The sequence below is a fragment of the Felis catus genome, chromosome A2 (genome assembly GCF_018350175.1).
Source record: "Felis catus isolate Fca126 chromosome A2, F.catus_Fca126_mat1.0, whole genome shotgun sequence".
Lineage (NCBI taxonomy): Eukaryota > Metazoa > Chordata > Mammalia > Carnivora > Felidae > Felis > Felis catus.
This window is the reverse complement of record NC_058369.1, coordinates 117,175,346-117,199,155: the sequence shown is the minus strand read 5'-3', so window position 1 is coordinate 117,199,155 and position 23,810 is coordinate 117,175,346. Positions and strand designations below refer to the sequence as shown.

Genomic DNA, 23,810 nt, shown 5'->3' with positions numbered 1-23,810 from the left:
AGAGAAGAGCATAGCTTTAATGTCCAGACAAAAGTGGATCATTTTTTGTATATGTCAAATGAGGATATCTACTTCACAGAGCTGCTGTGGGTTTTAAAATTATGTACACCTACAAACACACACACACACACACACACACACACACACACACACACTTCTATCACAGCATCTGGTACACAGTGTATGTTAAATAAATTACCATTACTAGGGTGTGCAACTTATCAATTTATTGGCTCTCCATTCCAAATCCACTCTTCTTTGCCCTGCACTTTGTGATACTGGACTTGGATCCTGCAAAAAGTTCTCCGTCATCAGGTGGCAGAATTTTAAGTTTCATCAATAGAAAGCACTGGAATGACCCCCTGCAAGGCAATGATAACAGTAAGACACTTCTGTTTCAGTTACTGATCCCTTATTATTACTTTTCATCACTAGAGCCTGGCATCCACCTAGAAGCGTTCCAACTGGCCATTAGATCACTCTCTCTCTCTCTACCAGCAGCCATATCCAGCACATACCCTCCAGCAATGGCAGGCAACTTCCAGAGGCCAGTCCTGGCCAACTCATATCCTCTAAGACGAGACCACTTCTAGAGAACAGTGCTAACCTACACCTCTAACAGGTTTCTTCTCCATCCGAAGGCTGTGTGCACCTATGACAGACACCCTGTCTTCTAAGAAGTTTAAATCTCCCTCTTTTCATAGTTAACCAGCCTCTACTAGTTAATAATCCTTTATATTAAGTTTACCCTGCTCAAATAATAAGCATGGTTTCTGCTCCTTACTGCAAGTAAGGTCAATATAATTGAAGGGTGGGCTGCTGTGGGACAGGATTGAGAAAGACTAGATTAGGAAAATTTTTTTCAAAATCAGAAGTCAGCCTTCATGCTATGAATAACAGGGGTCCATGGTGGATTTCAAGCAAGACACGTGTCAGATTTGCATTTTACAAAAATCTCCCAGGTGGTAGTATAGAGAATGATAGGGTGAAGGTAAAACTTGGAGGGAGGCAAAGTACTAGAAGAACACTGTGACTGACGTTACTAGAATTCATTAACATTTCCCATTCCCTAGACACACAGGAACATGACATATCGCAGGCCATGCCCTGCAATTTCCTTGGCCATAGGAATGTTTATAAACTGCTGTGAATCACTTGTGAGTAGAAACAGCTAAGAGCTGGTGCTTAATTACCTACACTCCCTTCTGCTGCTGCAAACCCTGAGGCCCCACATTGAAATGGCAGAGTTAGGAGACAGCAGCCCTTGAATGACAAGGTGCAGGGTCCCCTGCAGTACTGGTTTATGGAATATAAGGAGAAACAAGCCACTGAGATGTTAGGCCACTTAGATTTGGTGGTTATGTGTTACTGTGGCATCAACTAGCCTACGCTCTACTCCTTTGACCCTAAGGTATCCACAGACACATTTCTACCCATATTTAAATGTCGATGCAACAATTATATGGCATGCTTCCAGCTAAATGATGAAATTATTCTTCATACAAATGAATATCCCATCACTCACTCCCCCACTCCTCAGATGACCCTAACAGTCACTATTTCTATTTTTGGATGATGTTATTTCGTCTCCTAGTTTAGTTACAATGCCATCAAAATATTCTGCATCCTAAATACTACATTGTAAAGTCAACCACCAACATTCTAACTAACATTAAAATATTAAAACATTCTAATATTTAGAAAGGTAAGAAAGAAAACAAATTATGTAGTATGTACAAACATTATACAATAAGTGGTTATCTATCATTGCACAGGAAACCATACCAGGACTTGGTAGTTTTAAAGAACAACTATTTTATTACCTCTTGTGATTCTGTAGGTTGTCTGAGATCATGTAGGCAGTTCTTCCACTGGTATCACCTGGGGCTTCTCATCTGGTTGCAGTCGGGTGACACGTGAGACTGGAGTCATCTCTTCAGATAATGGGGACATTATGACAACAGGGTCCCTCTCCCTCTTCACGTAATCTTCCCACAGGGTCCCTCTGGTAAGGTAGTCAGACTTATTTCATGGTGGTTCAGGTCTCTCAAAAGTAAGTGTCCGAAGAGCGAGAAAGTGGAAGCGACCAGTCCTCTTAAAGACTAGGTGTAGGATTGGCAGAGCATACTTCTGCATTCAAGGGGTTAACACGAGTCACAGAGCAGCTCATACAGATGTAGGTGGGAACTACACATAAGCATTAATAGCAGGAGCTGTGGTTCATTAAGGGCCATCTTTAGAGCCTAGTCAACCAGAGGCCAAGAAGAAAATATCCAATATTACTATAGTCCTTATTTCCATAATTCTTGAGGCTAGAAGTGCAATGGGTGCCATCTTTAGAGGCTAGTCTACCAGAGGCCAGGAATAAAATATCCAGCATTACTGATTTCCATAATTCTTGAGGCTAGAAGTACAAGGGTGTTTGCTTCCCAAGGTAGCACCTACCTCATTGGATCGTAACTGTTTCCTGTTCCATATCCCCAGAGATTGCAGGCACTGGGGCAATCCCTGACACACTCTGGGCAATTGGGGATTATTTACCAAATAAGGACATTTTATAAATATCTGCACCTATGTCATTGCAATGAGTACACAGTTCCTTAGCTAATCAAGGCAAAAAAACCCTCAATTTAATATTAAAGTGTCATTAAACTCATTTGTAATCAGTTTAATTTTAAAGCCAGAAGAATATGTAGTTTTAATTATCATCCTAGTAAGTAGGACACATACATTGGAATCAACGAGGTTTTAAGTTTTACAGTTGTTTTTTAATGTATGTTTTAAAGTCACTGAAAAAGACTTCCCAACCCATCTTCTAGGCAAGGAATAACACTCAAACTTTTTCCATTTAAAAAATACTCATGAAGTATGCCTGGGTGGCTCGGTCAGTTAAGCGCCTGACTCTTAGTTTCAGCTCAGGTCATGATCTTGTGGCTTCATGGGTTTGAGCCCCACCTAGGGCTCTGTGCTGACAGCGTGGCAACAGCTTGTGATTCTCTCTCTCTCTCTCTCTCTCTCTCTCTCTCTCTCTCTCTCTCTGCCCCTCCCCTACTCGTGCTGTCGCTGTCTCTTCCAAAATAAATAAACTTTTAAAAAATATATTAAAAAAATTAAATATTCATAAAATCATTATGTCAAAGAGAGATCTACACCCCATGTTCACTGCAGCATTATTTATAATAGCCAGACATGGAAACAACCTAAGTGTCCATCTACAGATGAGTGGATAAAGAAAATGTGGTACACGTGTGCTCACGGAAAAACTATTCAGCCATAAAAAAGAAAGAAATCTTGCATTCCTGACATGTATGGATCTCGAGGGCATTATGCTAAGTAAGACAGAGAAAGATAAATACAGTATGATCTCACTTATATGTGGAATCTAAAAAAACAAACTCATAGAAAAAGAGATCAGATTTGTGGTTGCCAGAGGCAGGGGGTGAGAGGTAAGGGAATCAAGCGAAGGTGGTCAAAAAGTACAAACTTCCAGTTTATGAGATAAGTAAGTACTGGGATATAATGCACAACAGGATGACTATAGTGAACAATGCTGTTTGGTATATTTGAAGTTGTTAAGAGAACAAATCCTAAAAGATTTCATCACAAGGGGAAAAATTCTTTTTTGAAACAATATGAGGTGACAGATGCTAATAAATAAAATTTCTGTGAGAGCCATTTCATAATATATACACATATGGAGTCACTGTGTTGTACCCCTTAAACTTATACAATTTTATGCGTCAATTACTTCAGTGAAACTGCGAGGGGTGGATTAAATACCCATATCTGCCAAGAAGTACGAGATCCCTCAAAACTTTATTTGGTTCATTATCAAATACCACTTTAATTAAAAGTCTTTATAACAGATTTAAAATAAAGGTTATAGAGTATAGCTTACATTATTATATACTTCCTGTATATTATCTCCTTGAAGGCGAAAGGTCTAACTTTAGCGGTTTGGAATTTTTGTCAACCCAGACACAGTATTCTATGCATACATTTTTTTCATTCCCAAATTTCATCTTCTCTGCTGGCGGGATTACTAGCGACTCAAAGAATACATTAAGGTAAATGAAGTGGTGACGGAGAGAACGGTATGTCAGGAGAGATAGAAAGGTGATCTGACTCCACAGGAAGTGGTGACACACCTAAGAAATCAGTTATTTTGAGCATCCCAAGGCAGGTGCTTACTTTTGGTTGGGGTCACATATACATGATCTGATGGCTGAGGAGTGTGGTCAAGTAGACCCAGTTCTGACATCCTCAAGAACCTTTCAGATGGGGAAGCATTTCCAAAGAGAACACTTGTTTTACAAAGATCTGACAATGGATTTTTTTTCTTGCCTATAAATTTTATTTGGAGATAACAAAGTTAAAAAGAAGTAATGCTATTTTCCTACTGTTTACACCGTTTGACAGAAAATAAAATTTCAAACCCACTAGAACCTGGAGACTCTCACCGTATATCCTGGGTCCCATTGTGGCCCTAACTTCCCTGGTCTCACAACCATCCGCATACATACGAGCCCATGGCTTGTGATGCAGCTTCAGCAGATATCCCTGATTAAATCTATTGTGTTCAATTATTACCACCCAGGAAGAATCAAGCCATGAGGAAATGGAACAAAGGTCAAGCACAAGAGAAAGGTGGGATACAGAAATTACTGGAAGGCTGGGCATATGAAATAGGCTAAGTTGACAGGGAATTCAATGGGAAGGAATTTAAAAGGAAATCCTGAAAACCCTAGAGCAGCAAAAAGGCAAAAAAAAGATTAGGATGGACTTCCATGAGAAGTTATTTGGGGCGGGGGGGAGGGATAAAATGTATAAAGGGGAAAGATGAGGGCAAACTTCACCTAATTCACAATTCTGTCTCCAGCAGTATTTACTCTTGCAAGCTTAGTGGAATTGGGGGAGAGGTGCAGAGACTATGAAGTTGACCAAGAATATAAAATCCCGACCTTACCGACTCCAATGCACCTTTCTTTCTCGCATGTCACCTAACACTCACCTAGAAAGCACAGCACAAAATGAATATCCACTGGTCAGCTGATTAAAAAGCTGTTTTAAGAGTCAGAGAACAACTCCCTTCTCAGAGGTGATCTCTCTACCTCCGCATCCTTCTGTGTTCCTACAGGCTCAGTTCTAGCCTCTCTCAAAATGTAAGCTTCCCACATCCCGGTCCTTCGGGGGTGGGGGGGTGTCTCAGTCATCACAGAAACTCAGGGCTCTGTAGGTGCGGAACCGTGTTCACATTAGCTTCTGGGGGAAAGGGGATGGAGGTGGGAGGGCAGGGGTTGCGCGTAACTGAGGTCATCAAGGTGGGGCTAGGTCCTTGGGAACTGGGTAGTAAGCCGCAGCCGGACCTGCCCGTTTGCCATGTCCGCACCCACCCGAGGAAGGAAGAGCCAAGTGTCCCACAGGGCACAACTCCGGAGCACACATGCAGAGTCCAGCGAAGCCACCTTCAAAGCGGCCGCAGCCCCCCATTCCAGCAATAGGAGGCGGAGGGGGAAGATGGGCAGGATGCTCTCGCCTCACCAGGGTGTCCGGCCCTCCATCCTGGCGCTGAGCCCGTCCTCCGCCCAGTCCACACTGGGAATGCTAGGGCCGGAGAAAAACCCTAGAACAAGCAGACCAGGTAGAACTCGATCTTCCAACAGAGGACGCCTGGGGGCGGGGCGAGATGTGGGGGCGGGGCTGAGGGCCTGGAGCCCCGGAAGAGCCCCTTTCACCTCTAGACTGGGCGTCTTGTCCTCTCTCTACACTTCCAGTCCCGTTTCGGATTACTACCAGTCGCAAAGCTCCTAGGCTGGCTTCCTGCGAAAATTCTAATAGCCGCCTGCCCCTCCGCAAGAATGCATTACCTAGTGCCACGGTCACGGTTGCCGTCATAGGCACCCTCAACCCCACCCCTGGCCTGCCCGCGGTCCCTCTCTCTCCCCACCCGCACCTGCCCGTAACAACGGCGGGATTCCACGCCCCGCAGAGGCCCACCAGCTCTGGGGAGGGCAAAGGGAGACGTGATCCAGGGCCGCCCCCAGGCTGATGTCCCAGGTGCGTCCGAACCCGAGTCACCGCTAGGCAGGACGCTAATGGCCTGGGAGGCCCGCGGTGCCAAGCCGGGGCGCCTCCTTGGCTTCCCCGTCCAAGTCCGAGGGAGGGAGCGGGATTCTAACCCTTTGGGGTCCTGCTGCACCACTGCTTCTGCACCTCTCTGCAAAGCACTTCTCTCATTCCGGATCCCTGAAACCCTTAGAAGCACAGCTGCTGATTCTGCTGTGTGATTCTGCCTACTTTTAAGAAATATTATGGGGATGGGGTGGGGGGTCAGCAGAGTTTTCTTGAATAGTTATGGTAAACTTTGAGGCAAAAATTTAATCTCAGTCGATGTCCACGGAGGAGTGGCCTTGTATGGATATGGACCTGTCGTTCAGTAGTGTTTAGATTGTCCTTAAGAACGTCTTCCACTTCCACTTTCAATTTCCCTTGAAATTCACTTCCATAGAATTTAAGTTACTATTTATTACTGATGTGATATATGAGGGTCCACAGATGGTTTCTTGGTGAGAAAGGAAACCCCTGATTTCTATGCAATGTTGAGTTGAACAATTTAGCAGTATAAAGTATGTTTCCTGCCTGTCCTGAGGGAGGGTCAGTGTGATAGTGACCAAGTCAGTTGACTATTGGAACCAACTGTGCCCTTCTTTTCTTTCCAGTCTGTGCCTTTCAAGAAACATGGAGGTAATTCATGGCAGGCCCTACTGTTGCAGAGAGCTTGAAGGAGCTGACCTATTGTCAAACACCTTTTACTCTAATGAATTGCACACTCCATTACAAACAGCTACTCGCCCAACTGCCTCCGAGGACAGGTAAAACGTAAATAATTACAAAACGTACAAAACGTAATTACAAAACGTTACAAAACGTAAATAATAAAAAGGGCTTTAATATATTAGTTTATTTTTATATGTGAGAAAAAAAAACCACTCAGAGGGCTCTTCTGTTTATCACACCTTAGGGATGGCATAACATGACAATTAACTAAACTGTAGTGTCCACATCTGTTAGAAACTTGATCAAAAGTAAGTTGGTGTGCATCTTTACAAGGCAGACATCAATTTCATTCACAACATTCTAAAATTCCAGAATGATCACTTCCTTCATTTGAAAATTAATCTGTTTTGATCAAACTTTTTATTTTATCAGGAGTAGTATAAGTGGTTCCCTAGCATCCCTGACACCATCTGTTCAAAAACACTCCCAGAATCCGTCGTTCAAGGTTGCCATTTAAATCTTTGCTTCACCAAATTTCCTGTAACACACTAATTACAAATTATTATTTAAAATGCATCTAACGTATGTTGATTGATTGCTGTTTATGGACACTGTACCAAATGCTTTGTATATAGCGATTCTTTTAATCCTCACAACAACCCTAGGAGATAAGTACTATTATTTTCACCATTTTACATATGAAGCAACAGGTGCAAACAAGTAATTTTCTAAGATCTCAGTGCCAGCTCTCTGTATTGTATTTATTTGAATCATTTTGAGGAAAAAGAAAAAATCTCAAAACACTTCGATGGTTAAAAAAAAAAAAAAAAAAAAAGCGCCTGTATGGTTATTTTGTTCAGTTTGGTTTGGTTTTATTTATAATTTCACTTGATCAAATCTCTCGTTTAAGAATTCTTTCTTGGGGCGCCTGGGTGGCGCAGTCGGTTGAGCGTCCGACTTCAGCCAGGTCACGATCTCTTGGTCCGTGAGTTCGAGCCCCGCGTCAGGCTCTGGGCTGATGGCTCGGAGCCTGGAGCCTGTTTCCGATTCTGTGTCTCCCTCTCTCTCTGCCCCTCCCCCGTTCATGCTCTGTCTCTCTCTGTCCCAAAAATAAATAAAAAACGTTGAAAAATAAGAATTCCTTCTTTAAGAAATCATTCAGAAAGCCACCCAGCCTCAGTTTACACTTCCAAAATGGGACATCACTACCACACAGGCAGTCCATCCCAATTTTGAATGCTACTGGTTATCAGATAATTTCTTTCTACTGAGGACATTTTTCCTCCTCATAATTTCTACCTGCTGGCCCTGGTTCTTCTCTCCATGCAAAATAAGAATAATCTACCTATCATCTCCATGACAGCAGCCCTTCAAGAGTTCGAAGATCTTCTTGGCTCTGTAAGAGTTCTCTTTGCCAGGCTAAATACTGCTGCTCTGCAAACTTAACTCTTCCTTCTTGAATCTGGGCTTTCACCATCTTGATCAGACTTCCATGGATCTAGTCCAGTGTGTAAACATGCTCTTTATATGAAAAAAGAAGCTTTTCTTTTCCTAATTATAAAACTAACACATTCCTCATAAATAATTTAGAAATCCTGGAAATCCACAAAGAAAACAAGTTTTCCATTTTTCTAACAAAAGGAAAAGCTATGAAATTAAAACAAAAGGAAGAAAACCTCTGTACTTCCTTTATCCAGAATAACCACCGTTAACACCATGATATGTGTCTTCTCCATTTTTTTAACTTAAAGATCATATTCAACATATTTTGTAAACTGACATTTTCATTAAATGAAAAGGAATATTTTCGTATTTGTGGGAAAGAGGACTCAGCTCACTTCTACTAAGTCAGTCCTTGCTACACATGCTCTTCTGTTCCCTGATTCCCCAAAATGGCTGTCGGTCCTAAATTCCTACTCAGCTCCAACAGTCATCAGAATCGTACGGGCTTCCCTTGAGTCAGAGGAAACTCTTAGCAGATTGTTCATGATCTGGGGATAGACAACTGTCCCTGGCTCACAAACAGCAACATAAAATTTTATGTTTGGTCAAAAGGAATCTGAGTAGGAATTTAAGGCTGTCATATCTGACTGAATTCACTAACAGCATGTATATAAGGCTTTTCACTGAAATTTTTATCTCTTCTACCTAAATGGTCCTATGGTTGGTTAGTAATTGGCCCCAAAACCTTTTTCTTTTTTTTTTTTTTTTTTTTTAATTTTTTTTTCAACGTTTATTTATTTTTGGGACAGAGAGAGACAGAGCATGAACGGGGGAGGGGCAGAGAGAGAGGGAGACACAGAATCGGAAACAGGCTCCAGGCTCTGAGCCATCAGCCCAGAGCCCGACGCGGGGCTCGAACTCACAGACCGCGAGATCGTGACCTGGCTGAAGTCGGACGCTTAACCGACTGCGCCACCCAGGCGCCCCCCAAAACCTTTTAAGTAGCATGAAATTTAAGAGAAGCATCTTTGAGGGGTGCCTGGATGGCTCAGCTAGTTAAGCATCCGACTCTTAGTTTTTGCTCAGGTCCTAATGTCAGTGAGTCTGAGTTCTGAGTTGCGATGACAGTGAAGAGTCTGCTTGGCATTCTCTTTCTCTCTTTCTCTGCCCCTCCCCTGCTCTCTCTCTCTTTCTCTCTCTCTCAAAATAAATAAACTTAAAAAAAAAAAAAAGGAGAGAAGCATCTCTGAGAAAATATTGCTTTTTATTAACTGCCTATAAAATTAAATACAATATATGTTCAGTTACCTGCAAACTACAATAAGGTACTCCTTGAAGCAGTAGGTAGGTACAACCATGTTCCTGACTCCTAATAACTAAAATTTGCTTTCCCTTTTATTCCATATGAATTCTTTCCTATCATAGTCCCCAAATGGGAAAGCCAGGATGATCATGCATTCTCAGAACCCCCTTTTTTAACCCCCTCTTAAAAAGCAGCTGGGCAGCATACAGAAGTTCCATTTTTTCTTCTGAACTGCTCTGAAAAGTGTCATCATGGTAACATTGGAACCTCTATTCTGTCAATGCTGAGGCTTACTTCTTCAGAGGAAGTTCAGGGTCTATGGCTCCCAACTCAAACCTCAAGGTATCTCAAAGCAAAACACAACAAAAAGCTCCTGGCCTTTAGGGTTTACCCTTCATAATGATAAGGATGAACATGAGTCCTAGCATATGTTAGCTCTCAGCAGTTTAGTTTTCTAAACTTGGATGTACTTAAAGGGATGCCTTTTTAAAATATCATAGTGTATTCTGAACTCTGCAATTTTAACAGCAACACAAAATGACTTCCTCACATCAGTGTACTTTTTCTTTTCAGAATAGGCAGCCTAGCTCCAGTGTTATCCAGCACTGGTATGCAGACAGAACACATCAGAACTACCTGAGCAGCTTTGTAAAAATAGAGAGTCCTGGGCTCTGATGTGAGTCTAGGAAATCTGCATTTTTAGAAGTTTTTCAGCTTACTTGGAGAACCGGTGGGCTAGCAGAAAGCACTGAAAACAGTAAGAAAACCAGTGGACTATGGTTGTAACTTCCCCATTGACCAAAAGCGAGTTACTCTTCATACTTTGGTTACTTTCTTCACTGGTGTATTTTAGAACAAGCATAGTAGTCACTATTATATATACTCTGACTTGATCTCCTTTAAAAATATTAATAAACAGATGGTATTCTTTTGTATTTCTTCCACTGAAAATTTAAGAAGGGCTGATACTGCTATTTAGAATCATGACAGAGGTCTATCTCCTTTTTCCATTCAGTTGGCATCTCCTTATCTCTAGCAAGTTCTCTAGCTCATTAAGCAAACAAACATCAATTAGAGAAGTGCCTTGAGAATTGCTTAAGATTTCATCATTGGTTCTCATTTTGTTTCTGAATTCATTCCACTGCTTTTAGATTCTTTAACTTTTTTGTTATTGTTACTACTAGTTCTCTGCCAACTAAAAATGAGAAAATGTTTGTTCTGAGCTTCCTTTAATCATCCCTTCCAATAATTATTGGCTAAATTCAGCTCCCCCAAGTAGAATGTAATACTCAAAACTCCACAGTGACTCCAAAGCAAGATGCTGGTTCATCCTTAGGAAACACATCTTTCTCAAAAACAAGTAAACATTTAATTTTATGTGGTCACAGATTGCAGTACTAATCATTTATTATTATTTTCTTTGTTATGGAGACATGTATTATTTAAGCTTTCACATTACTTAATCCTAAAACTTCAATATTTATGTTCCTAGTTCCTTCTATACAATGCTGTCAATATTAAAGCTAAGGGGGGAAATGAGAGACCCTAAAATAAAGGAGAAACAGGACTTATTTTTGCATTTGCCTTCTATTTTAAATGGATTCCTACAACTTACTGGCTTTAGATGGATACCAACCCAAATGATTGATTAACATTTTCTACTGGCTCATCTTCCTAGGACAATGTAATATATGGAGGTCAGATATTGAGAAATTGACTCATCTAATTTAAATATAACTTTTAAAACTTAGATATTAAAGCTTAGGTTGTCATTAATCAAATGTATTTAAATATTTTTCACTTGTCATGTCCTCCAAACCGTGTCTACTGATCATAGCCATAAAGCTGGTGAAAGCCTCAGAGGTCTGAGAGCTGAATACCACCATCCCTTCAACAGCACCCTAAATCAATGGTCACCTAGATTCTCCTTGACGAGCAAGTGCAGAGATGGGCAAACTTATTCTGTAAAGGGCCAGACAGGAAATACAGGTGGCCATTGAACAGCACAGATTTGAACCGCATGGATTCACTTATATGCAGATTTTTTTCCAACAAATACGGTATGGTAATATAAATGTATTTTCTTTTCCTTATGATTTTAACACTTTCTCTAGTTCACTTTATTGTAAGAATACAATACATAATACATATAACATACAAAATATATGTGTCCACATGTGTGTACACTATTACAAAATAGTGTAATCAACTGTTTATGTTATCTGTAAGGTTTTTTGGTCAACAGTAGACTTAATAGTTAGGTTTGGGGGGAGTCAAAAGTCATACGCTGATTTTCAACTGCATGAGGGGTCAGCACCCCTAATTCCCATGTTATTCAAGGGTCAACTGTACTTTAGGCTTTAAAGTCTCTGTCGAACTACTCAACTCTGCTATGGCCAAAAAAACAGCCATAGACAATAGACAATATATAATGAATGGTTGTGGCTGCATTCCAACAGAATTCTACTGACAAAAATAGGCAGCAGGTTGGATTTGGCCTATAAGCCATGGTTTGCCAACACCTATCTAGTGACTTTATGAGATAAAGCATTCCATTTATAAAAGACAGTGTTAGTTCTTCATTCCATTCAGCAGATATTTACAGGGGATTACATTAAGCCAAGTGCTATACAGGTACAAAGAAGTTCCACAGTCCATACCCCTCTCTCTGAGCTCCTCTCCCGTGTTTCTAATTGGATCCCGCTGCTCAGACAATACAGTCCAAAGGGCTTACAAGGCCCAGAGGCTCTGGTTCTTGTTTTCCTCTCTTGCTTTATCTCTTACCATAGCTCTTCTCTACTGTGCTTCAAATTCCTGAATTCTGTATTATCTCTACTGATGTGGCCCAAAATCCCACTCCCATTTGCTCAGCCCTTAAGATCTGGATAAGTTCCACTCAAATCTTTATACCTTCTGAAAGTCCAAAGCCTTCCTCAAAACTTTACAAATTCTCAGGGTGGGGTGGAGGTGATCATTACTGACTTTCTGACTTTGTTTTTTCCTTTGGTTCCACTTAATGCTGCTTCTGTTCAACAACACTTTGACCCAGACGTGAAACACATTCTTCAATTTCCTCCAAAGACCTCATCCACACAGAGCATTTGTGAGCCTGGTAAACTTCCCTGATCAGTTATAGGTCAAGAGGAAGAATCACATCACACCATACAACACATAACTTAAAGTCCCTTATTAGCTGTAACCTCTGTATTCTTAAAAGTCCCTGAACTCAGTTGTCACTAGGGTTCCTCACTGACTTTTCACCCAAGTGCAGTGTCCAGTCTCCTAATATCTTGATGGCTTCTCCCTTCATCTCCCTGTACTCCACTTACCTCTCATCTTCCTCTCACAAGAGCAAAACACCAAATCCCTCCCACGGCAGAGCAGCTTAGTCAGTCTTACGTGGCTTGGTATCATACTGACACCCATACTCATAGAGTCTCTACCTCTATATCAAGTGGCCTAACAAAATATTTTATCAAACAAAACAGATCCTTTCCTAAGAAGGGTTCTAGAGCCAAGGCTGTCAGAAATCTTCAATTCCATAATCTTTTTAACCTCTTAGCCTTTTGACATGTTATTCCCCCACCTAAATGTCTGACTCATTCTTTAGAACTCATTCCCCCAACAGTCTTTCCTCCAAAAAGGAATCTTGTTGGTCCTGCAAGGTACCTGGGGGTATGCTACCTATCCTGGACCACTGAAATCCAAGGTCAGGTGGTGGGCAGATGAAAATTTGGACAGAAGATAATAAGAGGGGTGGTTTACTTCTAATTTAGCTCTAATATGAGATAGTAATCTTTTGGAGCTTATTGTAGAGATGCTCTCCTTTAGATTTCTCACCTGACTGATTTCTGTACTGCTCACCCCACAGCATCCTTAAAACAAAAATGAAATTGGAAACAATTGGCACTGCCTTAAGGGCAAAAGTGGCTCCTGTGCTTTTTTACCTCTCTGTAGCCCTATTTCTTTTTTTTCTAATTTTTTATTTAAATTCCAGATAGTTAACATATAGTGAGTATTGGTTTCAGGAGTAGAATTCAGTGATTCACCACTTACACACAACATCCAGTGCTCATCACAAGTGCCCTCCTTAGTACCCATCACCTCACCTGTCTAGCCCATCCCTCACCCACCTCCCGCCATCAACCCTCAGTTTGTTCGCTATCTTTAAGAGTCTCTCAGGGTTTGTTTCCCTGTCTCTTTTCCCCCTCCCATATGTTCATGTTTCTTAAATTCTACATGAGTGAAATCATATAGTATTTGTCTCTGACTGACTTATTTCACTTAGCATAATATATCTAGCTCCATCCATATCATTGCAAATGGTAAGATTTCATTCTTTTTGATGGCTGGGTAATATTCCATCATGTGTGTATGTATATATATGTATGTATATTTATATATGTATATATATGTGTGTCTATATATGTGTGTGTATACACACACACACACACACACACACACATACACACCACATGTTCTTTATCCATTCATCAGTCAATGGACATTTGGGCTCTCTCCATAGTTTTGCTATTGTTGATACTGCTACTATAAACATCAGGGTACATGTACCCCTTCAAATCTGTATTTTTGTATCCTCTGGGTAAATACATAGTAGTACAATTGCTGGATCATAGGGTAGTTCTATTTTTGAGGGGCAGGGGCCTCCATATTGTTCTCCAGAATGGCTGCACCAGTTTGTATTCCCACCAACAGTGCAAAAGGGTTCCCCTTTTTCCACATCCTCGCCAACATTTGTTGTTTCCTGAGTTGTTAATTTTAGCTATTCTGACAGGTGTGAGGTGGTATCTCACTGTGGTTTTGATTTGTATTTCCTTGATGATGAGTAATGTTGAGCATCTTTTCATGTGTCTGTTAGCCATCTGGATGTCTTCTTTGGAAAAGTGTCTACTCATGTCTTCTGCCGATTTCTTAACTGAATTATACGTTTTTGGTGTTGCATTTCATAAATTCTTTATAGATTTTGTATACTAACCCTTTATTAGCTATGTCATTTGCAAATATCTTCTCTCGCTCTGCAGGCTGCCTTTTAGTTTTGTTGATTTCCTATTTTCCCTCTTATGGATCTCTGGTATTTCCTATCTTGTTAACAACTAGTCACTTTCAAAAAAAGTATTTTTCTTCTTTTCTTTTCAGCATTTTGTTTTGTTTTAGTCTGTCTCCTCCAGGTAAATCAATAAGGTCAGACAGAAATAGATTTTAACTTCTCTAAGAAAATTTAACCCAAAAGTGTAATTGATTCCCTTTTTAAGATCTTCATGTCATTGTCTGCTCTCCAGGAAAACCACCTAGACAATAAATATCTGTAGCCCATCATATATTTGCATTATATATTTGTAAGACACTATGCTTTATCTTGGGGATTTTGTGGTGAGTATGGCAGTCCTTGTCTACAGTGACTTGTCCTTTTTGCTGTGCTATGGAAACTGTGATGAATCAGTGTTCTTTGTTCTCTACAACATTATACTGTTCATCTCTTGGCAACAGATTACCAGCTTATTATAAAAGGATAAAGCTTTGAAACAGCTAGGTGAAATACATGCATAGGACAAGCTATGTGGAAAGGTACCCAGAACTTCCACGTTCTCTGAGTGCACTACTCTCCCCACATTGCCACGTATTCATCAACCCAGAAGCTCCCTTCTCAGCCCTTTTGGTTGTTTTCAGTGGGAAAGATATTCCAAATAATCTAGACAGCCATAACTGGAGACTTAAGTCATTAAATCCTTACTAATTAGGAAGCAGATTTTTTGTCACGTATTCTTAAGTGTTTTGTGAGGTCTTCTTCTAGGCAGAAGCTTCCATTCTTGTGTCAATGGCTACAGTCCAGGAAACAAATCCATCTCTCTGGCTTCACTCATGCATGCACTCGTTCAAAAGACATCCACTGGATATGTTCTATAAAGCATGGTTACAAGAGTGAACTGGTTAGAGTCCTTGCCCTCCACTTCCTTGTTAAGAACGAGCAGGAAGAGCCATGTGAATTACCAGCAGAAAACCCTACCAGCCAATTTATGAAATTTCCACATCTCCAGCCCACTGAATGGCACAGTTATAAGGGACGAGAAAACTTTAGCATGCATAACAATCATCTAGAGGGCTTATTAAAACAGATTACAGGGGCCCATCTCCAGAAATTGTGATTCCTAGGTCTGAAGCAGAGCCTGAGAATTTGTATTTCTAGCAAGCTTTTAGAGAGATGCTGATGCTTGGTCCATGGTCCACACTTTGAGAACCACTATGAAAGGAGCTCTAGATAAAGCTTAGGAGCAAATGCTTCTGCTCCTTTGCAGGACTCTCCATTTTTAAAAATCAAAAGATAATCCATAGCCAAAACCATTCAATGGGGAAACAATATTCTTTTCAACAAATGGTGCTGGGACAACTGGATAGCCACATGCAAAAAAAAAAAAAAAAAAAAAAAAAAAAAATGAAGCTGTATCCTTATCTCACACCATGTATAAAAATTAACAACAAATCAACATGGATCAAAGACCTAAAGATAAGAGTTAAAACATAAAAACTATTAAAAGAAAATAGGGGTAAATCTTCATGATCTTGGATTTGGCAGCATATTCTTAGATATGACACAAAAGCACAAGAAATAAAAGAAAAATTGATAAGCTGGACTTTATGAATATTAAAAACTTTCGTGTCCCAAAGAACACTATCAAGAAAATAAAAAGACAACATATAGAATAGGAGAAAATACTTGTAAGTCATATATCTGAGAAGGGACTTTATCTACAAGTTTTATACCTCAGTAATAAAAAGAAAGCTCAGGGCCCCTGGGTGGCTCAGTCGGTTAAGCATCCGACTTCGGCTCAGGTCATCATCTTGAGGTTTGTGAGTTCGAGCCCCCATTGGGCTCTGTGCTGACCGCTCGGAGACTGGAGCTGCTTCAGATTCTGTGTCCCCCTCTCTCTCTGCCCCTCCCCTGCTTGTGCTCTGTGTGTGTCTCTCTCAAAAATAAATAAACGTTAAAAAAAATTAAAAAAAAGAAAAAGAAAGCCCAATTTGAAAATGGCAAAGGACCTGAATAATACACATTTCTCCAAAGAACATACATGAAATGGCCAATAAGCACATGAAAAGATGCTCAACATCATTAGTCATTAGGAAAATGCAAATCCAAACCATAAAGAGATACTACTTCACATGCCTTAGGAGGGCTATACAAGAACCTAGAGATGGACAGAAAGTAGATTAGTAGTTGCTTGGGGCTAGGGTGGGGATGGGCAAGTGTGGAAATAAACAATGGCTAAAGGGCACAAGGTTTCTTTTTGAGGTGATGAAAATGCTCTAAAATTATCGTATGATGGTTGTACATATTTGTGAATATACTAAAAACCATTTAATTGTATACTTTAAATGGATGAATTGTATGGTATGTATATTATATCTCAATAAAGATATTTAAAAGAAAGAAGTACATGGAGTACAACTACAAATCACCATCATCGTCATCATCATCATCTGTAGGCCGTCAAAAATTTAACCTCATTCCTTCAGCAATTCGAGGATGCCCAAGTAACCAGTATCTATCACAACGTACCCAACACTGAGGATTCTGTGTTTTAAAAATGTAATCTAAAAATAATTTTAAAGCTGTAGGAATTTTAGTTGTTTGTCTTAGTGTGTTCGGGCTGCTATAACAAAGTCCTCCCAACTGGGCGGCTTCTTAGAAGCAACATTGATTTCTCACAGTTCTGGTGGCTTGAAGTCCAGGATCACTATGCCAGCATGGTTGCATTCTGGTAAAAGCCTTCTTCCTGGTTTGTAGCTGGCACCTTTTTGCTGTATCTTCACATGGAGGAAGGGGCTGGCAAGCTCTCTGAGGTCTCTCAAGAGCATGAGTCCCATTCATGAGGGCTCCGCTCTTGACCTAGTTACTGAGTAAAGGGCCCACCTTATACCGTCACACTGGGCATTGGGATTTCAACACATGAATTTGGGGGACACAAACATTCCGACCATAGCATTCCATAGTATTCCATGCTGAAGTGATTTCAAAAGTATCTCTTTTTTCACAGATATCAGGAATTAAGGGAGTCATTCCAACAATGTAGACTTCCATGGGGTGCTGACAGAGAATATGGTGGGGTAATACCCATTTCACTCCCTGAGGAGCACAGGCCAAAATGTGAACCTCCTCATGTCATGGGCAAAGGACATCAGCATTATGGATTTGGTGGAGAAACCTGGCCAAGGTAAATAAACTTCCTGCTCTTTACATAGAGATCTTTATTTTGCATTTTTCTTTGCTCTTTGTTTCCATTGTGAGTCTTGTTGTTAACTTAAATCTACCTCCAAATTTATTTCTTTTACTATTTATGAAAAGACACAGATGGAAAAACTAATTATATAATTTCTAATTGTGAAATCTGTAAAAAAAAAAATCTGTTTATGGATGTCTTTGCTATCCTGAGAGATGTTCAATTATTGTGATCAGAAATTTTGATTAATTCCCTTGCTAATCACATTTTATCTAAAACTATATGAGAATATTCCAGAGAGATATTAAATTTAAAATGTTTTTGCTTGAGCAAATAGCTGGCCTCATTTGTATAGATGTTGTTGATTTTTGGAACTTTTGATTTCTAATTTGTTCATCAATCTGTAGTCATTAGAATCTACTGGGCATTGTTTTCAAGTAATAAAATATTTCAATAATCACTTGTAACTCTTAAAGTCATTCAGCGACTTTCTTCAAAACATATTAAAACTGAAGAGAAAGCAAAAAAAAATCTGAGCAGCAAATTAAATGTCACATTAACTATTTACTAAAAATATGAAATTTTAAAAAACTATGAAATTTACTCAAAGCACAATCTATCAAACCTTCCCACAGAGCCTACCTACTCCTGCTTTATCCAACAATCCTGCTTACCTGGCTTACTAACAATCTAGCTAACTAGTTTTTTGTTCTAAAGCAGTTTCAAAAAATACATTAGGAAAGACAAGCTGCAGGTAGAAAGAGAAACAATAATGACATGTGGCAGCTAACGACCTTACTGAATAAAAAGCAGACAAATGAAAAGGCCTGTCAGTCCAATGGGAAAGCTGCAAATACTGACATATTACAGATAGCAAGGACCTCAAGATCATGAATTCATCCAACAGATTTCTTCAAGTCCCCACTCTCATGGAACTTACGTTCTAATATAATATAGAGAGATTTATAATATCGTCGTACAGTAGCCACATTGTTATCCTGGTTTTACAATACATGGAGACCCAGAAGATTCAGTACCTTTCCCTGGATCACACAACTGTGAAGTTGTGGAACAGGGACCGGAGTCCAGATTTATTTGACCCCAAAGACCAAGTTCTTTTCATCTGTCCATTCTGTTCATCATTCCCTCCAGCTATTCATTTATTCAGCAGTTTTGAGCATTGTTCTAGACTAGGGTTATATGTATCTCTTTAAGGACTCTGCATCTATTGTCCTCAAAATTTACATATTAAAAAAACACATAACATTCTAAAAGGATCAGAACTGTACTCACAGAATTCAAGAGTATAAAAGAAGAGCCAAAGACAGGTTTTTTAAGGGACGTCCAGTTTGAAATGAGAGGTTTGTGTCTGGTGCCTCACTGAATGCAGCCCTAGGCCACTGGGAGATAAAGTACTTGTTCCAATTAGAATGCCCATCATCCCTGGCTCAGAAATGCAGGTTGCTGTACTCTATTCTCTTCACAACTATGTTAAACGTTATCACTTTGGCATATTTATCTCTTAAAAATATATTTAGGACAAAGTCCTATTTTCTGATACAATGCACATTACTTGGCAAACAACTACAGAATAGGTTTTACTTGTCTCCTAATAGGGAATAACTTCTGTCACAATATTTTCCTTTCTCCCCAAAAAGGGCCTTTTGTTTACTAACAGAATATTTTCCAGCTGTCTGAGGAGTCAAGCCTCATCCCGGTCCATATAAAATCTTGCTCTAACAATCACACCCTACCACCTTCCCTAATGGGGATTTTCAGTGGGGTGCTGTGGTGCCACACATTCACCCCATCCTCATGGGGAACAGGATCACCCCTTTGCCTCACCAACCCTCCACTCATATGACTTTATAAATTGAAAGTACCTGCTTCTTTTTTTTTTTTAAGTTTATTTATTTATTTTGAGAGAGAGAAGGAGAAAGGGAGGCAAAGGGAAGGGGCAGACAAAGAGGGAGACAGAGCCCCAAGCAGGCTCTGCACTGTCAGCACAGAGTCTGACATGGGGCTCAATCTCACTTTGTGAAATCATGACCTGAGCTGAAATCCAGAGTTGGACACACAACCCACTGAGCCACCCAGGTGCCAAGTACATACTGCTTAGGAAAATGTCCAGTGAGAGGTCCTATGGTATGTCATGTGAGGTTAAGAAGTTAAAAGAACATGGCTTACTAATGGCAATATAATCATATGCATTGATATATGCATGTTCCAATGTAATGTCCCTGTCAACATCAGTATTCCTTCCGGCATTTCATGACATAACCTATATCTAATTAAAACACTTTTAAAGGAACTTAAACAATATCTACTTAACCAAGCTTCGGAAATTCAAAGTGAAATTGTCATCACCTAACTCAGCATCCATTCACTTAAAAGAATGAAGTTACAAAGTAATAACAATTTATAGCTTTGTTTTCACTTCCATAAACACTTCTTCTTATAACTTTGATAAAGTAGCAAAGTTTTTACTTTGTTTAAGAAAAAGGAAATGGGGGCACCTGGGTGGCTCAGTCGGTTAAGAGGCCGACTTCGGCTCAGGTCATGATCTTGCAGTCCGTGAGTTCGAGCCCCGCGTCGGGCTCTATGCTGACAGCTTGGAGCCTGGAGCCTGTTTCCGATTCTGTGTCTCCCTCTCTCTGCCCCTCCCCCGTTCATGCTCTGTCTCTCTCTGTCTCCAAAATAAATAAAAGTTAAAAAAAATTAAAAAAAAAAAAAAAGAAAAAGGAAATGAATCTTCCTCTAACAACCTGGCAAATGTTAAAAAGCTGTTCAATAGATATACAGTGGTCTGTGAACTAACGAATACTTTGAAACTCTTGCTAACCAGCACCCTTTAATGATGACACAAGTAGTAGTGGTGGTGATAATGCCTGGAGGTTAATGCTTATGAAACAAAATCACGGAATATCCCTCTCCTGTTACCTAACGAGAAATAAACAGGAAATTCACCAGCAGCCCCCAAATAAGAAAAGAAGAACGCCTTTATGCCATTAATTTTAATGTTATGTCAAGAAAAGAAAATTCCATGTCATTTATTACAGTTTGTAACTAAATGTTTCTCAAGAGGGCATCTGGAGCAGGACAGTTCTTTGTCCCATACACTGCAAGATATATATCATCTCTGGCCCTCAACCTGTAAATACCAGTCTCGTTCATTGTGACAACCAAAATAAAACCAGCCACACATATTTCCAGACCCCTGGAAGTGCTGCAGGTCCAGAGAGAAGACACACTGTTGGTTGAGAGGCATTATACCTAACCCCATCCCTATATTCCAAATGCATACTGAGACGAGTCAACAAGATCCTGATAATTCTCCAATTTGAAGAGAAGATTAAAAGACTGAGCAATCCTAATAGGTAATCTTATTAGAACTGAAGAAAAGCCTCAAGAGTAGAAGCCTCTGTTTTAAAAACAACAAGATCTCAGGGCACCTGGGTGGCTCAGTTGGTTGAGCGTCCAACTTTGGCTCAGGTCATGATCTCACAGTTCATGAGTTTGAGCCCCGTGATGGGCTCTGTTCTGACAGCTCAGAGCCTGGAGCCTGCTTCAGATTCTTTGTCTCCCTCTCTCTCTGCCCCTTCCCTGCTCATACTCTGTCTCTGTCTCTCAAAAATAAATCAACATTAAAAAAAATTTTTTTTAAATAAAAACAACAAGATCTCAAGAGAGATGAAGTTGTGCAGAATGTGTGCTCTTCCAGAACACTGTGTTGACCTGAGGGAATGAGTAGAAGCCATGGGTATGGCTACTTCCCTAAATGAAAGGAATGAGCCTTACAGAGGACATTTAATAGGACCTTAGACAGCAGTACCAAGAGACTCGGATTCCATCTGACACAATCTCAGCACTTAATTCTCTGTCCCCTCCATCCCATCAGGCTAAAGAAATATGGAGAGAATAATATTCAGTCATCAAGCTTGAAGCACAGACAGAAAGGAAAACTTATTTCAGATGACAGGATCAAGAATTCACCCACACTAGATCAGAGTAAATAGCTGCATTTAGACAGAGCTGTTCAATTAAATACATGTAATATGAGAAGAAATGATGAGGCACCAGAAATATAAAATTATATCTATATCTATATCTATATCTATATCTATATCTATATAGCACATTAAGAAACTAGTCTGAGAAAAAACATAGCCCAGGAAACAAAATTAGATTCTCTCTCTTTTTTTTAAACTACATTCTTTATAAAGGGACTAAATAAGTATGTGAATCTCATAAAAGACAGGATGATTAGACAATAGAATATTATAAAAGGGAAGACCACAAGGCTTAGGGAAAAAATAAGAAAAACACACAAAAGCACTCACAAATCTAGTAAAAAAAAAAAAAGAAGCAGCAAGAAACAGAATGGATGTGACTGAAAATTGATATAATGGCATAAAGACAATAAATCACAGAGAAAGCAGAGAGAAAAAACAAGGATATTAAAGCAATAAAGGAAAAAGTTATGGCTATTAAGAACAAGCATAATTATCGTAAGGAAAACTGATGTCCCAAATGCAGAGGATCTAACAAGTAAAACAAATAATAAGTAAATCTAACAGAAAAAGGTACTCAGAGATACACAAGAAAATTCCCTTGAAATTAAGAACTGAATCTGAAAATCAAAAGCATATACCATATAATGGCAAAAAATAGAGTGGAAGTACTGACATTGAGATACAACCTGGTTATTTTAGCAAGAGAGAGAGAGAGAGGGAGAAAGAAAGGGAGAGAGAGAAAATGTGAGTGGGGGAAAAGAGCACAGAAAGAGAGAGAGGGAGGGAGAGAGAGAGAGAGAGAGAGAGAGAGAGAGAGAGAGAGAGAGAGAATCCTAAGCAGGCTCCACACTCAGCATGGAGCCCAATGTGGAGCTCTATCCACAACCCTGGGATCATGAGTTGGGCCAAAATCAAGAGTCGGATGCTCAACCGCCTGAGTCACCAGGCGCCCCAATATTATTTTATTCAAAAGAAAGAGTTCTCTCAACATTCAAGCAGGAAAAGCAAGGCACCTACAAGGAGGAAAGGAGGCTGGCCTCAAGCATCTACAGCAGCATTCAACTCCAGAAGACCTATCTTCAAAGGTTTGAGTAAAAGTAAACATAACCCAAAGATATTGCATAACAATTGTCAATCAAGCATAAAGACTACATACAGGCAGAATTTAGAGTAATAGCACCCAGTGAGCCCTTCTTAAAAAAAAAAAAATCTGAAAATGAAATTTAACAAACCAAAAAAATAAGTCAAAATAAAGAACTCAAGAACAGAGATACTGTGATAAAAGGGTTGATGATGAACATTGAATCCATTCAAGCATGAGATGTCTGGACACTAAATGGTGAGCCCTGAATCCATTCACATGGTTGGGAAAATTATCATCATACAATTAGGTAAATGTTATAAACCTTGGCAAACTACAGATTAACTAAACAACCAAAATGGAGAGATCAGAGAGAGAAAGCAGAAGCGAGTGAAATGGTCTCACGCCTGAGAGTCATAATTACCTAAGAAATAATAATGACTCCCAACATCCTAAATGTTTCAAAAACGTTTTCTTACTTTTACATGAATCTTTTAGAAATTTATGTCTATGTAGTGAAAAGATATACTTATGGTTCAGGAATTCCTACAGTTTTACACTGCCATCTGTTAAGTGCTAATTAATTTTTTTAATTTTAATTTTCTTTTAGAAATTGAATGAACATTCATCCTATTCTTGAAACTGATTCTGACTACAGCTGTCCATTCCCCCATTCTTATTTCCTTACATCTACTTTTTAAAGAGAGACAGATATCTAGAATCATGTTTTACATGGTAGTATTTAATAATGTACTTTTTTGTAATTACTTAAACCTTTAAAATGAGAATGATGCCATTTCCATAAAAACAGAAAACAATCTCCTTTTTAAACAACAGCATTAATCAAGTACTTGTACTTGATTAGCCACACATTGTGCTAACTGCTTTATAGACATTATCTCATTTAAATTAAATTATATTTGACTTTTTCACAGTAAAACCACTTTTGTTCTTTT

General features: G+C 39.6%; 1 protein-coding gene and 1 long non-coding RNA gene across 8 annotated transcripts in view; one reads left to right on the top strand and one right to left on the bottom strand.

The window, feature by feature from the left end:
• Window positions 1–212: 212 nt before the first annotated feature.
• On the bottom strand, window positions 213–5,852 carry LOC123383908. 5 transcript variants are annotated; one of them, XR_006594283.1, is made up of 4 exons: window positions 5,736–5,852; window positions 5,394–5,623; window positions 1,824–2,243; window positions 213–362 (listed from the first exon to the last, which is right to left on the bottom strand). It is a non-coding gene; the product is annotated as an uncharacterized LOC123383908 (long non-coding RNA). The 5 variants fall into 5 exon arrangements; XR_006594282.1 differs by having other exon boundaries at window positions 5,394–5,822; XR_006594285.1 differs by having other exon boundaries at window positions 5,542–5,822.
• A 59-nt stretch (window positions 5,853–5,911) lies between these two features.
• CA2H7orf31 (chromosome A2 C7orf31 homolog) overlaps window positions 5,912–23,810 on the top strand; it is a 43,509-nt gene continuing 25,610 nt past the window's right edge. For 2 of the 3 annotated variants that reach the window (XM_045052517.1, XM_003982869.5), the window contains exons 1-3: window positions 5,912–6,057; window positions 6,720–6,872; window positions 17,578–17,754. In XM_045052517.1, coding sequence (XP_044908452.1) covers window positions 6,739–6,872; window positions 17,578–17,754 — 311 coding nt within the window. In that variant the 5' untranslated portion in view covers window positions 5,912–6,057; window positions 6,720–6,738. Of the gene's footprint in view, window positions 6,058–6,719; window positions 6,873–17,577; window positions 17,755–23,810 lie in introns of those variants that run through there. The other variant, XM_019825612.3, reaches the window with a different exon arrangement.